Source organism: Equus caballus, chromosome 17 (assembly GCF_041296265.1).
Source record: "Equus caballus isolate H_3958 breed thoroughbred chromosome 17, TB-T2T, whole genome shotgun sequence".
In the NCBI taxonomy this organism is placed as follows: domain Eukaryota; kingdom Metazoa; phylum Chordata; class Mammalia; order Perissodactyla; family Equidae; genus Equus; species Equus caballus.
Window position 1 is genome coordinate 85407909 of NC_091700.1, and position 17370 is coordinate 85425278.

General features: G+C 39.1%; 1 protein-coding gene across 1 annotated transcript in view; it reads right to left on the minus strand.

Moving 5' to 3' along the window:
• Positions 1–4635: 4635 nt before the first annotated feature.
• The window catches only part of ABCC4 (ATP binding cassette subfamily C member 4), a 242356-nt gene continuing 229621 nt past the window's right edge, over positions 4636–17370 (minus strand). Inside the window, exons 30-31 of the mRNA XM_023621723.2 lie at positions 16945–17079; positions 4636–6440 (exon numbers count right to left, since the gene is read on the minus strand). Coding sequence (XP_023477491.1) covers positions 6333–6440; positions 16945–17079 — 243 coding nt within the window. The 3' untranslated portion in view covers positions 4636–6332. The remainder of the gene's footprint in view (positions 6441–16944; positions 17080–17370) is intronic.

Consider the following 17370-nt stretch of genomic DNA (forward strand, 5'->3'; position numbering starts at 1 on the left):
TCAAGCTACACACACCTCACCATGCAAGTTCAACTCTCAGACAGGTCTCTATCCTGTTCAACAAGATTCTACCGATCCTAAGTTGGGATGTCATGGCAATATCAAATGGCTGAAAAGTCTCTAGCTTTCTTGAAATTCCTAGTTACAAATAGTTCATGGACTGGCACTAGCCCACAGACCATATACCGTGTCACTGTCACATTGAATCTTTGCAACAGCCCTCTGAGAAAAGTGCTATCCCCATCTCAATTTGACAAACAAATTGAAGCATAGTGTGCTTCCCAACCCCAAGAGCCTGCAATTAGCAGGTAGCAGAACTTGTATCCAAACCCACACAGCCAATGCAGAGGGGCCAGGATTTGAACTTGGAGGACTGACTCCAGAGCTTGTGCTCTTCCCCATGCACTTGTTTCATTTTAACCATATGTGAAGAACAGTGTGGTTTAGGCCGTCAGACAAGGACTTCCTCCAATATACCTTCTACAGTCTAGAAACCCACCTTTATCTACACTTATCTTGCTCTCTTCTCTTGGTGGCAGAGGGGACTCTCTTCCCGTCCAGCGTCAATGATTCCAACCTTTCTTTGGATGCTCTCGGTCCATCAACCATCCCAACCAAAGTAACTGTGCAAGGGCAGGAACTATATCCATTTTCCAGACACAGAAGCTGAGGTTAAAAGGTTGAGACACTTACCTGGGCATGAAACTAGGGCTACATGGCTATAGAGTGACCGTGTCCCCTTTTGTCAAGTGTGGAGCCAGTTTACTGTCCTGGCACCTTGGCTGATTAGGGCTTTCCTTTCACTCTCCAGTGTCCCACTTTAGGCAGTACGTTCTTTGGTCACCCACATTGCTAGCGAGTGGCAGAGACAGAATTGGCATTCTGATCTGTGTGACTGACTCCAAAATGAGGGCTTTCTATAATCCCAGGCTACCTCTTAAAATTTCAAAATTATAAAGTTTAGAAGGAATATTTGTTCTCAGTCATTATTCATTCGGCCAGCATTTATTGAGCACCCGCTATGTGACACTGTGCTAGAAGATGTGGCTAAAAACTGAAGAGGGCACAATTCAAGTCTTTAGAAGCTCATGTTTTAGTGAGAACAGACCACCTTATATCAGGGCAGGCTACATTATTTACAGGGCCCAGTGCAAAATGGAAAAAGCAAGGCCCTTTGTTTGAAAATTAAGTATTTCAAGACAGCGACAACAGGACATTAAATCAAGTATGGTTCAGTTTAACCAAGGAGGGGATGGTCAAATTATTATAGAAATACATAGAAGTTGCCTAGGATGAAGACTGATCTTAAGATGGCTTCCTACAAGAGATGAAAACTAGACTGACCCTAGAGAATGAGGATCTCTCTCCTACATGGACCTTGTCTATTTTTTAGACCACAGGGTATTGAGGACAATCACTTAGTTATTCTGACTTAAACATCAATCACCAAGAGTTTTCTGCCACAGTATATCTTAATTGCCTATCTCTGGAGCTGTGACACATATCAGGAGGAACATGGAGATGTGCTGCCCAGATCTCCCTTTAGAGATCTGTTCCCCAGCTGCTGGAAGTGCTGCTAGTGGGCAACCTTCAGCCACCAGCCCTTCAGGGGGAATCTATATGCAATGACCAAGCAAGGTGGAGGTATAAAGTCCTGGTCACTGGCCCATGGCAGGACAACCCTGATGAGACATCTTAGTCCCAGAGTCCCCAGTGGGGTCAGCCATGGTAGTCTGGCCAGCATTCCAGCTTGACTTTTCCCTCTGCCCTATCCCTCTTGATTCCACAGGTGTTGATCCCAAGGGCACCCACAAAAAGACATCCCAAATACTAAACTCCATGTCAGAGTCTATATCCTAGAGAACCAAACTGCAACACGTATTTAAAAGACTCCAGAACTTGGGGAGGATTTTTATTTGAAAATTATTTATTATACACGTACTTATTTCTAAATCCAGAATGAAATATAAAATGGTGGAAACAAGGACTTTGTGTGTGAATGTGGTTACCCTTTGGTTTACAATCCACAATTTGATAAGGATCAACTGCCTATTAAAATGCATATACCACATTTTGTTGAAATTAATCCATGTATTGCACTTCTTGAGGAAAACTATAACTATTTTGCAATCTGTACTTGTGGAATAATGTAGTCCATAACTGGTTTATGGAACAGAACGTAATTTCCTTTTTTTGACACAATTTTCAGTAAATGAACTTTGAGAATTAGGTCATTTGGTGACTAAACTGGGTTGACCATAAACATGGCTTCTAGATTTTTTTTTGGGGGGGTGGAGGGGTTTAATTTGAACTTTCTTAGTTTTCTTCATTCCAAGTGAAAGATTTCTTTCCCTTTAGTCAAATATAAGTTCGTCCATTCCTGGAATTACATTAGAGGAATTACAAGGAAGTTTTTTCTTGAGATGTGGTGTCCAGGCATCATGCAGTTTTCTAGGTAAAAATGTAAACTGAAAACACTCCAAAACAGAATTGGTTGTGGAAAGTGACTTACATATTCAGGTGTTAAATCTAACACTTCAGGGAATAAGATTCTGAACATCATTAAACTTTTCCCAATTAGACATGAAAATAAATACTCAGGTTTGAGGAGATGGGCTTCTAACATCTCCAGTCAAATCGTCTGAAAGAAAACCACCGATTTTCACTGGCTTACATAGGGACTAATTAATCAGCTGATAAATTAACAACTCACCAAATCATCACAATACTTGAGTCTAACTCACTGCTTCACTGAATTGACTTAAATTGTTTCTTCACAAGATACCAACCATTTATGGCGTCATTAAAAGTACTTAGCATTAGATTGATTTTTGTTTGTATCCTTCCTATTAGAGGAGATTAAAAAATGAAGAGGGTGACTTTGGAGGTGACGGCTAAGTTTATGGCATGGATTCTGGGGTTGGTTTCACTACTGTATACTTACCACCAAAACTCATCAAGTTGTATATATTACAGAAGTACAGCTTTTTGTAAATCAATCAAAGTGATTTAAAAAAAAAACCCAGAAGCCAGAAAAATGTTACAGTTCTCTTTTAATTTCTGCTGCAATTGAAGAGAGTAAGTGGGATTTATTAATTGGTTAGAGAAAAAATAGACCTTGACTACTCATGCCCCAAGAGCTTCAAATGAGGCCATCTGCTATGGGCCACCAGACAACCCTTGAACAGCCTTACATTTTAAGACCTCAGCACAGATAACTTCCCAGATGCAGATTATTCAGTTTTAGACGACTGAGCCACTGAATTTGAATAAGATTCTAAAAGAAAGACAAGGCTGAGAACTTTTTAGGTAACAATTGTGAAGTACGACATACAGCAGAAAAGTGCAGAAAATACATGAAGAGCCCAATGAATACCGATCTAACCATCAGGCAGCCAAAAACCCCCATGATTTAAGCATCCTAGAAGCTGCCCTTTTTTTTTTTCCAATTACCACCACCTTCCACCTCCCCAAAGTGAAGCCCTGTTCTGACTTTGAACACTGTTGTTCAGTTGTTGGAACTTTGTATAAATGGAATCATAAATGTCCTTTTGGGTCGGGCTTCTTCAGTCTTTGAGATTCACCTGCGTTGTCGAGGTAGTTGAATCGCTTTCGTTGCTGTAGAGTATTCCATGGCATCATAGTTCATTTACCAGCTGTCGCTGCTGAGCATCTGGATTATTTCCGGTTTGGGGCTATCCAGAATTATGTTTCTAGGAACATCCTTAAACACATCTCTTGGAGCACATGTGTACAGCCTTGGAGTAGAATCAACAGATCACAGGGTGCGCAGCTAGAGTAAATGCTGTCAGACTGTTTTCCAAAGCCGTTTTGTCAATATACACACAGCAGGGCATGCGAGTTCCCACTGCTCCACTGGTGCTTGATTGGTCTTCTCAATCTTTTTAATTTTAGCCATTCCATTGGGTGTCTGGTGGTATCTCATGGTGGTTTTAATTTGCATTTCCCTAGTTACCAACAAGAGTGAGCACTTTTCCAGTTATTGGCCATTTGGATATTCTCTTTTGTGAAGTGCCTATTCAAGTCTCTTGTTCATTTCTCTAATTGGGCTTTCTGTGTTTTTCCTGATGAGTTTTAGGAGTTATGTTCTAGCTAAGTTCTCAGACTTCTGTCTGCCTCAGAATCACATTTAGAGTTTTTAAGACACAGACTACTGGGCCCCACTAGAGTTTCTGATTCAGTAGATCTGGGGTGAGATACAAGAATCTGCACTTCTAACAAGTTCTTAGGTGATGCTGATGGTCCAGGGACCACGCTTTGAGAACCATTATTCCATAGTGTTTTAAATGTAGCAGCAACAGATGTTTCTTGCTAGTTTAGGGCAAAGTTACCTTTCAAAAAACAAAAACTTCAACAATTTAATACTTGTTCAAGTCTAGGGCATAAGCTAATATTCTTCCTTCATGGAAGGGGTGCAACTGGACTTGCTTCAATGGCAACTGTTTCAATCCGTCTGAAACCCACCTATTTGCTTATAATATTTGGTACACCTAATTAGCTAAGAGAACCTTTGAGAATGGAAGATATTTTTTGATCTCAGAAAGACTCACTGGCTTTCAACAGCAGAGACATGAGTCAGTTATCCCTCTAAGAACAAGAATACAGATCTCTGAATGGAGATGAAAACTGTCATTTATTTCAATTGAATTTCGTTTCATTAAAAAATTCTATGATGACGTTAAAACAGAAATAAAATAGAAACATATTTATTTAACTGATTTTAACCTATAAAGACCAAATAAACACAGACATATTTCACATATTTCCACTGTTTTAACAAACCGCATTATTATCACTGTTGTCATGTCAGTTTCCTGAAATACTCACCATGACTATTAAACAATTTACTGGACTAAACATTAACTATATTATTCCTAAATACAAAGAGTCAAACAGCAACTGCACTCAATGTATTTTGGTAATTTGCTGTGGGTGTGCTTTTTAAGGCTTGATTCTAGAAAACATCTGTTTCTCTCTGTTGAAGAGTCCCCAAACCAGCTATATGAAGGCACATATGTTAACATATGCAATTTGAGGGTGGTTACACCTTATTCTGAGAGGTCTTGAGAGTCTACTTAAAATCGTGACAGTAAAACCTTTAGCAGCTTGAGCTCAACATACCATAGACACCACCATCGAGAAAAACTGAAGACCCAGAGTTCAAATACAGTACACAGCAGGCCATAGGAAGTACTGTGGTTTGTTGAATCACTAATCAGAAAGACCTGAAACAAACTGCTCTTAGTGGTCCAAAGTAAACTGACCGGGGCAGGCTCATGAAAGTGGACCTTCTGGGTGCATCCTGAGAACAGACGACATAATTACAGTCAATGTTTCCAACAATTTTCAGTTCTCACCACCAAGTCAGGAGAGCCTATGCATGCAATTGGGAAAGGGTTTCAATAAAGGCTAAACCAAAAGGCTTATAGTCAACAGAGGGTTAACTGTCAGTAAACCAGAAATCCAAATAAGACTACTACTTCCTATTTAGGAATTCCAGTTAGTGGTTTGGGCTTTTTTGAAAATATCGCCATGCTGAGTCTAAAACTGCAATGGTTACCATGTCAGAGTCGTGCAGTCTAAACGTCAATCGACGACCACACTTGAGTCCTTCAATATCAAATCACCTATAAGGGCTCCTATTTTGAGAACGCATTATTTTCTCTTCATTCTCTTTTAGAACATGCAATTAAATATTGTCCTTCTGTATTTTAACCATACTATCTTTTTTGGGGGCTGGGGGACAGACCCTTCCTACTATAATGTCACAAACTAAAGTGTGTGTGTGTATATATATATATATATTTTTCCCCCCTATTAGTTTTATCTGTACTATTTTAACCAGAGGTCTTTAGGGAAAATAACGGATCCTAGTTATGTTAAGGAAAGTGGTGAGACAAAATGGCAACTTCACACAGTCTTCAAGTAAACAGAATTCCTGATAAAACTGGAAAGTAATATGTAATCTTGGGGGCAGTAAAAAAAAAAAATATGTGACAATTTTGTCTTACACCTTATAAAATGGGCTTTGGGTCTGGGGTCTCTTAAGGCACAAAACCTGGTAGACAGTTTTTATGGGTGGCCTGCACCTCTGATTTGAATAAGGAAAAAAAATACTATCACATATAAATAAAAACAATACAACATTTTGTTAGAGTTTGAAATGATTGGGTGAAGTTGGAGGAAAAATTCAAATAAACTAACATCTCTGTGTAAATATGTTTCGCTAGTGTGAAAAAAGTACAATATAGTTTATACAGTGCAAAAACCATTGAAAAAATGCCTTCAGAATAGACGACAATGCAGCAGAATCACAGTGCTGTCTCAAAAATAGTTAAGGCTGAGGGCTGTCCATTGGACACGTTCATAACCACATGGCCATTGTGAGTAATAGCAGGATAATTCCTTTTGAAGTACACCTGTAAAAAAAAAAAAAAAGCATACAAAGAACATGTTTAAAAGTTTTAAAGTCCTCCTCCCTGAGGCAATGCATTTCTATGTCCGTTTCTTCATGTGAAGCAAATCCTATATCACTAGTAGAGGCACAATTTAAAAAACAAGGATGGGGGTCAGCCCAGTGGCGTAGTGGTCAAGTTCGTGTGCTCAGCTTTGGCAGCCCGTGGTTCACAGGTTCGAATCCTGAGCGTGGACCTACACACCATTCATCAAGCCATGCTACGATGGTGTCCTATATACAAAATAGAGGAAGACTGGCACGGATGTTAGTTCAGGGCCAATCTTCTTCAAGCAAAAAGAGGAAGACTGGCAGCAGATGTTAGGTCAGGGCCAATCTTCCTCACCAAAAAACCCCAAAAAACAAGGAGGCATTTATTCTCTGGAGGAAGTAGCCCTATTACAACCCTCAACAGGGGTGGCTTTCACGCCAAACAACCTATAGATCCACTTCAGTTCTGATCATTCTGATTCACAGATGTTTTATCACTATATTAAAGTGATAAGCAAAATCATTTTACTGACTCAAAACCTGGAGAGAAATTAAAAATAGGACGACAAAGAGACTGGGAAATCTAGTGTCTGCACAAGGGTTTCTCATTTTCACACATAAAATGAGCACAATAGATTTGGATGTTAATATCAGGTTGTAATCCTTATATTTTATAAACTCTGATTGACAAGCATTGAAATGCTGGCATACATGTATGAAATGTCCCGGCGTTTAATTTGTGCCGCAAAGCAGTTATAGGGCCTATAGAAATGTGATCTGGGGATAGTGGGCCATAATAATGAAAAGAGAAGCAAAAGCTTTAACAATGACTCAACCAAGCAACTTCTCTAAAATGTAAGACGATACCAAATAATAGGACAGATCTTTGCCAAGCCTTTGAGTTCCTGAATTCTACCAATTTCTAGCTGAACTAGAAGAGATACAGGTTTTCTGATAAACGTATAATCAGAACATAAAGGAAATGAAATGCTGTCAAGTTTCTCTGTTCCACAATCATCAGTTTTTAGTAGCTGTATCGTATCTCAGTTCCTTGACAGATGCGCATAACAAAATGAAATAATGTCAAGACTTGTGAGCTCTTATCTCAAAATGTGTTTGGGTGAAAAAGGACTTCAAATGTAATTTTTTTTTTTTCAAAAGAAGAATGTGAAAGTTTTGTTTGAGTCTTTAAAACAGAAAATGTACCATCTATCTGAGGCTGGCACGTGTCATGAGCTGAGTCTCTTAGATTCTGGATCTATTTTATAAAACCTGGCTTCAAATATATTTGTGGGTGCTGTCAACAAAGTTACCATGGGAGATAATGGACTTCACATACGAAAAAGAAAAGTGTGGGGACACCTACCTTTATATTAAGTACACTTTCTTTTTCTCTTGTTGCTTGCATACTTGCCACTCCAAAAACATCATTACATATGAAAGACTATATACTAAAAAGTCGCTTAAGGAGAAAAAGTAATTCTCCAATAATGCTTGGACCCCACTGGGAAAAATCTGAGGGCATTTATAACGAAAATATTTAAAAATAAGGCCTTTTTGGGGGGGCTAATTTCATATCATCTCCACCCCCTTGCCTTTTTTCTTTTGCTGAGGAAGATTTGCACAGAGCTAACATCTATTACCAATCTTCCCCTTTGTACTTGAGGAAGGGTGTCCCTGAGCTAACATCTGTGCCAATCTTCCTCTATTTTCTATGGGGGTCGCTACAGTGACCAGCGGTGTAGGTCTGCGCTGGGGAAGGTAACGTGGGCTGCCAAAGCAGAGTGTGTCGAACTTAACCACAGGGCCGGCCCCCTCACCTATTTTTTTATGCTAGCCATATTTGATGTAGTTGCATATTTATGTACTCCAAAAAAAGCTATTTCTTGGTGAAACTAAAAACAGCCAAAAGAACCAATGGAAATACATTTCATTTTCTACTGCTTAACAGTCCTCCCCAAATAAGCTAGTTCCTTTCCCCATAACCCTTTCAATGTATTTTTTTTTATATAAAGAAAATGTTATTGTTAGCAGCTTTTAACCGAAATGGTCTTAGCTTCATGGTCTGAAATACTTGAAAGTGAATACTGAAAACGAGCTTCCTGACGTCTAAAATCCTTGACCTTCCTTCTTCCCATCTGTTGCCCTGTTTTATAGCACACTCCAGCTAACAGCAGAAGTGAGAAGGCATCTTTTTCACAGCGCAGGCTAGGAAGGTGGTGGAGCTGGCTCAACAGTCGTCAGCAGAGTCCTCGGCTAAGCCTGGGTCGGAAAGGTCCAGTCTCAGCTCTCTCTCCTAGGACTCACTGCTGATCCTGGAAAAATCGCTTAACCTCTCTCCATCCCAGCTGCCTCATCTGTGAAATGAGACAATGACTTACCTCATAGGAGCTAATTAATGGCTACACACTGCAGGCTGAAAACACGCCGAGCTAAGTGTGGGGTGTGATTATGAATGCTGCTCAGAGAAGTGGCCCCTTAGCCCACGGAAAGCAGCAGCATTATCTGGCTTGAATAATGAAAACAAAATGTCTAGGAGGCCCTTTTGTGGATCTTTTGATTTTATCTTTACAGAAGCCCAGAGTCATAGTGGAGACACCTTTAATTCAGTGACTATGGTAACCTGGGAGGCAGAAAGATAGTTAAAAAATTACGGAAGTTGGAGTACTAACACTCACTAATTGGTGACTTTAAGAAGTCACTTGGGCTCTTCTGCCTCAGTTTCTCCATTTGTTAAAAAAGGGATAATAATGGCAGCTCAGTATGGCTGTCAAGATTGAAGCAGACAATACCATAAAAGTTCAAGTTCAGAGCAAGCAGAATATAACACCCATGAGTGTTGGTTTTCTTGACCCTCTTCCCTTCCTTCTCTTGGGTTTGGTTCACTCCAGTTCCTCTAATGTAGAATGAAACTAAGTTTAGTATTTAAACTCTAGCTTGTCAATAAAGTCATCATCATGGAACTAGATCTTACTAAAAGCAACAGAGCAATAAAAGCTCCCTTGCGTGGTTAAAGGCCAGCAAGAGAGCTTTGATATACATTGTAGTCATAAGGCATCATTCAATATATTCAATTCTGGCTCAAGACTCTGTCAGTTCCTTCTCACTGAACTGTATGGCCCTAGGTCAATCCCAGTAACTCACAAACTCTTCACCTTTAAAGCAGGTCTAACTTTGCTGTACATGCTGGCAGGTGTATTATGAAAGTTACAGAGTACTGGAGAGTTAGAGAGGACTTCTGCTTTTAAGTTAATGGAATAATGAATTTTCTCTCCCTTTATCCTCTCAGAAATCACCCTCAACAGTAAAAAGATTGGGAGATAAAAAATAATCCCAATCTTTGATGAAATTCCAAAAGGAAAAATACCCAGATGAGCTGCTATATGTAAGTGGATCCAATGAGGCTGTGGCGAGACACAGAGAGGCTACCTATGGGAGGAGATCTCAGCAATCGTGGAAGAGGCATAGTTCTCCAACTAACTGGTGAATTCTAAGGCATGTCAATGAGGAATCAGAGAATCCCCATCTTTGCCTGAAGCACATACATTGGTGAGGTCCTAGGAGAAGTGAGATTCTGAAATGCAAGTAGCATTGTGACCATCCATCTCTACAGGTTAGGGAGGAATACAGGCTAAATGAACACGCATTCTCAATTTCTCTCTCTCGTATACACACACACATTCTCTCTCTGGATCATAAGGAGCTTCTACGTCAAGCAGAGAGAATTCCCTTTAGCCTGAAATGATGCCCCAGGTACAACTATCCTGTAAATATATGGTCTAGGAAAAACTCACTTAATTCAAAAGTGAGTAGTAGAAATAATAATAAAGAAGTAGTACAGGATGTGTAAAATACACAAAGTGAGGGAAAGGAACAAAATAAGCACATGAGGGATGAAAAAATACTAAACAGATGAAAACTGCAAAAAAATATAATGTAATACATTCAAAGAAAATGTAGATCAACCTGTGGACAACAGAGATCCTGAAGTATAGGAAAATATGGCACAGCAACAGAAGATGATGAAACATGAGTTGACAGAGGCCAAAAGTGAAGTGGAAGAGAAAAATGAAAACATCAAAGAAATGAGAGTCCTACTGAAGGCAGTACAGAGAAGATTAGCCACTGTTGAAAAAACAGGATGAGACATGGAGGACAGGATTAAGAAAGCAAGCAGAATAATTGAAAATTAGTCAAGAATTAAAAAGGATTAGGAAGAAAATAGCTTTATAAAATAGTCAAAGGACATATAACACATATAAAATAGATACCCGTAAAGAGGCAAATCTAATCAAATAAAAAAAATTCAAAGATATAATTCAAGTAAAGTTCCAGAAACAAAAGACGACTTGAATCCAGAGACCAAAAGAGTACGTGATATCCTAGGAAAAACTAATGACCTTCAAAATAAAGAATACTTTGGGCATCTGGGAAAGAAGATCAAGTTATGTCTAACTTGGCCTTAGGCTTCTCCATATGAATAAACAATGCTAGAAGCCCTCGGAACAAAGACTACAACATACTAAGCCAAAGAAAATGTGACCCAAGAATTTTATCCAGCAAATTTAGAGATGCAGCAAATATTTCAAATGTGCAATAAGTCAGGGATTCTAGTTCCAATGAACCCTCCTTTAAGACAGCACCGAGCATTGTTTTTAAACCCCCCCCTTTTTTTTTTTTACTATCACCCACAATAATAAATCCATTTCACTTTACATTGAGACTCAGTACAGATTCATTGTCTATATTTATCTATACTGAAAGGAATTTCATGAAATACTTACTATTACTACAAAAGATGCATTGTTATTTTTTCCATTCCATTCTTTTCTATTTAATTTCTTAAACATGCTGGTTATGACTGACTAAGCAGATTTCGCAGTCCCACTAATGGATCACAATCTGAAGTTTGAAAAACACTATACTAGAGGAGAAACTTTGGCCAATTAAGAGATGAAGAAAGTGTCATTTAAAAGAAGTAAGCCAAAGAATAGAGGCTTAAGTATTGTAAAAATTTTAAAAGAAACCATTTAAACAACTAAATTTGGTGGTAGAACAGAGAGAGGGAATATATATTGTCATTGTTTATAACGGGAGTCAATAAAAAAGAAATAGAGTATTCCTAGATGAGAGGAACATACGTAAAACAATGAGCCAAGAAACAAAAATTAGAGACTACAAATTAAAAGATTAAAAAAGAAGAACACTAAAAATTGAAAGCATAACATGACAGAGCTAAGATAAAACATACTTATAACCTCAATAAATATAAATGGAGTCAAGTCATTTGTTAAAAAAACAAAAAGGCTAAGATTAAATCTCAGAGCTAAACCTAACTACATGCCATTTACAGGAGACCCATGTACAACCTGAAATTAAAAATAATCAAAGACACACCAGGTAAAGGAAAACAAAGTAGAAGCAGGGGACTCAGTCTTAGTTTTGAACCAGCCTGTATCCAGGATCAAAAGCATTAAATGAATCAAAGAAAGGCACTTTAAAATAGTAGAAAATAGAATTCATAGAGAAAACCCAAGTCATAAATATCTACGGACTGAAAAATCATAGCATCAAAACTACCAAAAGAAACATTACAGGAACTACAAAGTGAAACCTGTTAGAATATGAGACTAATTCACCTTTCTAAGTCCAAGACATATCACATGGACCAAAACAGATATAGACAGGGAAGACTGAAATAATGTAATTAACAGAGTAGATCTAATTAAAAGTTATTAAACTCCACACCTTAAACAGACAAAAGTCTATCTTTTTAAATGCCCAAGGAATATTCACAAAAACTACTGAGGTACTAGGACACACACAAAAAATAATAAATACTATGTATGTGTGGAAACAGTACAGACCATACTTTTTGATTGCAAGGCAATGAAAGTCAACACTGATGAGTAAAATAGAAAACAAACAAAAAATTTAAAGACCTCCTTCTCATATAATTTTTGGGCCAAAGAGAAAATCAAAACCAAAATTGCAGAATTTATATATAGAAACTTAACTATGACAAAAGCACTACACACCAGAACCTATGCGATATAGCTAGAACAGTATTCAGAGGAAAGTTCACAGCCTTAAAATACCATACTAACAAAGAATGAAAACAAATGCATTCAAGAAGCAACAACAAAATTAACCAAAGGAAGGAATAAAGATAAAAGCAGAAATTGACAAACTGTAAAACAGAATACAAAAGCTAGTAAGTAAACCTGAGAGCTCATTCTTTGGGGAGAAAAAAGAAAAAAGGTGACTTAATTAGAAGGAAAAAATGGGTAGCAGGGAGAGGAGAAAGCATAAATACTATGTAGCCATTCAAAAGAATGGGATAACCACATGAATTGATACAATATTAAATGAAAAAAGTAAGGAACAGCTAATATTGAGCTTAAAAAACAGAAAGGCCATAGATGCATATGTTCATATTGATGCACAGAAGACATCAGCAGAACAGCTGAAAATGGTGCTGGGCGCCATCCTGGAGGAGGAGCTGTGTCATGAGAGGAGTAGAAGAATGATTTACATTTTATTTATAAATTTTTAAAAATTATTTTAAAAAACTGTAAACTTTTTGAATTTTGTAGCATTAGCAAGAGTCACCTATTAAAAAACTGATTGTTAAACTTTAATTATTTAGAGTCTCTAAACTACTTAGAAGAACTTTGGATACTTCTTTTGTTACTACTGGAAATTAAGGGTTCAATCTATAGCCTTTAAAAAAATGATCCAACTTTTATTATCGACAGGTAGGATTCTTCTATATTGGTAAAATGCTCTGCATTCTTCAAAACCCTTGAACACACACTGTCTCATCCGACCTTTGTAATAACGGTGTGAAGAAGCCGGGCAGTCCTGGAAATCCTCATTACAGATGACGACCCTGGGGCTCAGAGACCTTGGGTGACATAAAAGGCCATGTGGCTGCTAAGTGCCTCTTCCACTTATTCAAATTGGTCCATGTTCCTCAAACCTAGGATATTAGGATTCTGTAACTTTGGGGTTGGTATTGGGTGATTTCATGAACAGAAAAAATGGCACCTCTGTTACACATTGGGAACAAAGGAACTTCAAAAAGCCTCAGTTAGGTCTCCTTCATCTTAAGAAAGGATGAAGGATAGGCATTTGTTCCTTCTAATAGGCTGAACTGTATGCCCCCCAAATTTATATGTTGAAGTCTTAACCCCCCAGGACCTCAGAATGTAACTGTATTTGGACATAAGGTCAATTAATTAAAATGAAGTCATACACGTGGGCCCTAATCTGACTGGTGTCCTTATAAGAGGAGACTAGGATACAGACAACACAGAGAGAAGACAGCCATCTACAAGCCAAGGAGAGAGGCGTCAGAAGAAACCAAGCCTGCTGACACTTGCTCTCACAATTCCAGCCTCCAGAACTGTGAGGAAAAACTTCTGTTTAAGCCCGGTATTCTGTGGTACTTTGTTATGGCAGCCCTAGTAGACTAAGGTGCCCTTCAGCTTTATGTATCCAAAGAGTACCTTCTCTACTATCTCATGGATCATCTATAAGGGTCAATCAGAGAGTGATTCAGCTGGCTGCACCAGCATTTTCAGAAAAGCAACTGTGTGGTCAAGAAAATGTGACTTGGAGGTACCTTTTCCCAGATGTTGAGTTTCCTTTTTAAACAAATGAACTCTAATCTGTTAGAGTGAAAAGCCTGTTGATTTAGGCTAATCCTCCTGTGTTACAGCTCTGAATGATGCATTGACATTTGATGCTTGCACATTTAAAAGCTGACAACCTGACAGCTTGTTCTCCTAAGAGGACCAAGCATATGCAGAAATAATGTCAAGATATTCAACTAGGATAAGAATCAAGATACGTATTTCCTCATGTCTCTCCATGGAGATGACCCAAGCCAGTGGTAGGACTGAAACCCAGGAGTGATGTACTGCCACCGTGTGAACTTGGGTGACTGGCCCCACCTTGGATATCACATGAACGAAGGAGCAGCGTTTTCAAACTTGACACGGAACGCAGTACTTAGGGTGGCACTCAACCTTGCCCAGCAATTCACCCTCTGCCCTCCATGGACCAGCTCTGTGACGTTAGGTGAGCCCTTGACCCACTCTCTTCATCCCTGAAGTGGGATAAGGATTATCCCCCACTTAACTGCCATGAGGATTAAGTGAAATCATATACACTAGAACTGCGTAAACTATGTAAAATAAATTATAAAGAACTACACAAATGTAACTTACCATCAATATTGTTAAATTAGGTGCAAGATTATTGGACCAGGAATCACAAGATTTCTAATTCTATGAGCTACGTACTTTTCTGTATGAATATTACACTTGAATTAAAACATTTACTGAAAGAACAGATTTTAAATTCGGTATGTGCTGCAAACGAGTGTAACACTAGTTATGTAGAGAGAGGGAGACCTTCTTTCTAAGGGGCCTTAGTTTCCTCATCTGCAAAATGAGGGTGCTGAACTCTATTATCTTATGTTATCTGGACCTATCTAAAATTCTGTGATCCATTTCTCATTACTCAACATCTTGATAATATAAGATGATCACACATTCTTAAAATGGGAGACTTTGGCATGTGGGTGAGGACACATCTCTTTGATGTGAAATGCCTGAGGTCAAAGAACAAAGAGTTTGCAAGATTCCTGGCTGTTGTGTGACTAGATAATACAGGGAATCCCAGATGACTGATCAGGTCTTACGAGGGAAGCTTCGACTGGGAGACGCTCCAGTAGATGAAAGCACACCGTGAATTTCAGGCATTAAAAAAACACAGGGCTCTAAGTGTAGCCTCTTACATTCATACAGAGTGTAAGTACTTAGGAAAAGTTCAGAACGCAGACTTTATCGTCCCTAAACCTAGGTGTGAGCTCTGACTCTGCCAATTATTCAGAGCTATGTGACCTCGGGCGATTTCCTTTCCCTTTCCAAGTCTCGGCCTGTCAGATAGGTCTAACAGTGAGAGAACCTTTATCACAGCGCAGTGCATGGCACGGAACTGTCAGAACCTCCTCTTGCCTCATCTTCGCAGTTGCTCAACACACAAACCGAATATCTCTGCTCTTCTCAGTTCTTGGGTTTACACTGCCAGTGTCTAGGGGGCATGTCTAACACATTTGTTAGTACCCAGCATAGCACTGTGCACACACAAACACACCTTTACTGAACAGTTTTTAGGATGGAAGCAGGATTCAAAGAAATAAGGTATGAACAGTGAAAGGTACAGCTCTTCTTTTCTAAGAAGGAGTGAGGAGAAACAGTGACAGAAGGGAATTTAGGCTGTACTCTAGATAAATCTTTCATATACTGGGACATGTTTTTCTTATTCTGTTGTCTTTAATAGATATTTTAAATATTACACAAGCAATTTTAGTCTACTTACAGTGAAAATCTGGGAAACGCAGAAAAGTATGAAGAAGGAAAAATGCACCCATAATTCTGACACCCAGAGATGAACAGTTCTGATGGGGAGCCTCACCACAGACAGCTGGAAGTCTCATTCCACCCCAAGCCATGTGTCTCAAGTGCCAAGAACATCACTTTCCTTCCTTTCTGCTATCCTTCCATCAATTCAACTGCCACTCTTTCCAGAAGGAATTATAGGTGGCTGCGTGACACTGGCTTAGCCCTCAAACCAAACCTCAGATATCACATCTGTAGAATGAGATGCTACGACATCATGGTTGTTGGAAAGAAACCATGTAAACTGAAGGTTAGTCATTAAGCATATACAGCGCTTAGGACTGTCCCACGCATCATGTCTGTGAAAATGCGTTGTAACGCTTCCAGCACCATTCAGACTACAGCATTAAGGTATTATAAATTCTGGATTTGTCCTGATAACAATTTCATCTTCTAGAAGGTAGAGGAAGCATAAGAGGAACAAATGGCCCTAATTCTAAACAATGAAGAAGGAGGGAGAAACCTGGGAGAAAGTGACAGTACCATGTAGGAGTTTTCTTTACAAATTATAAAATAGAAAACAAAAGCAATCTACACATTTCTGTGGTAGATCTTTCCAGACCCAATGAACAACATACCACATTTTTTCCCTCAAACTCTCAAATTTTCTGCACGTGCCTTGACAGCATTTCCATCTCAAATGTGCTGAGCACCAATTAGAATGAAATGTAATGGGTCTGCAAAACATGACTATTCTGTGCTATGTGAGAATCCCATCCTAGAGTCCAAATGTGTGAAAAGGCCAATCTGAAATCTCTCTCCTCTCAGAGGTACCTGCTTGCACACGTGCACGTGTACATGCCTGCACCCCACCCCCACCGCTTCTGCCGATTCTCAGCAGACCTGACTTCAACATGGGACGTGTTAAGACCCAGTCATGAAGCTTCATCTCCGGAGACTTATAATTGAAAAGGGCACAGAGTGCTCGTTACCGTACCCCTGGTGCCAGATTGCGAGGAGTGAACGGTGGAGACGAACTTTAATTACAACTCCTCGAGGCCCACTCACCTGTTTTGCTGTTTCAGTGAGGGCAGCAGCTTCTGCCTTGCCCAGTTGTTGCACCATCTTGTAAAATAGGCTATCTCTATTTTGCAGCAAAACATAGGGCTCATCATATTCTTTCAGCCTTCCTGAATCCAAAACCTGTTAATCAGCAGAAAGAAACCCATTAGCACACAATGTTTCACAGCAACATATTATAACTGAGACAATATTTCGGAAAGAGGCAGCCGAGGGAGAATAGAGAGAATCTATTTGGGTGGTAGGTCTGGCTGGTGTTTAAATGGTTTGATTACCCTGTTTTACTAGGCAGACAAAGGCCTAACCCGACCTTTTATTATTATAATGTTATAGGAAAGGAAGAAAATGAAAGTTTTAGACTCTGATTATGGGCACTCAGCAGTCCCGTGGCATTTTCTATCTGCCAAGGGCATT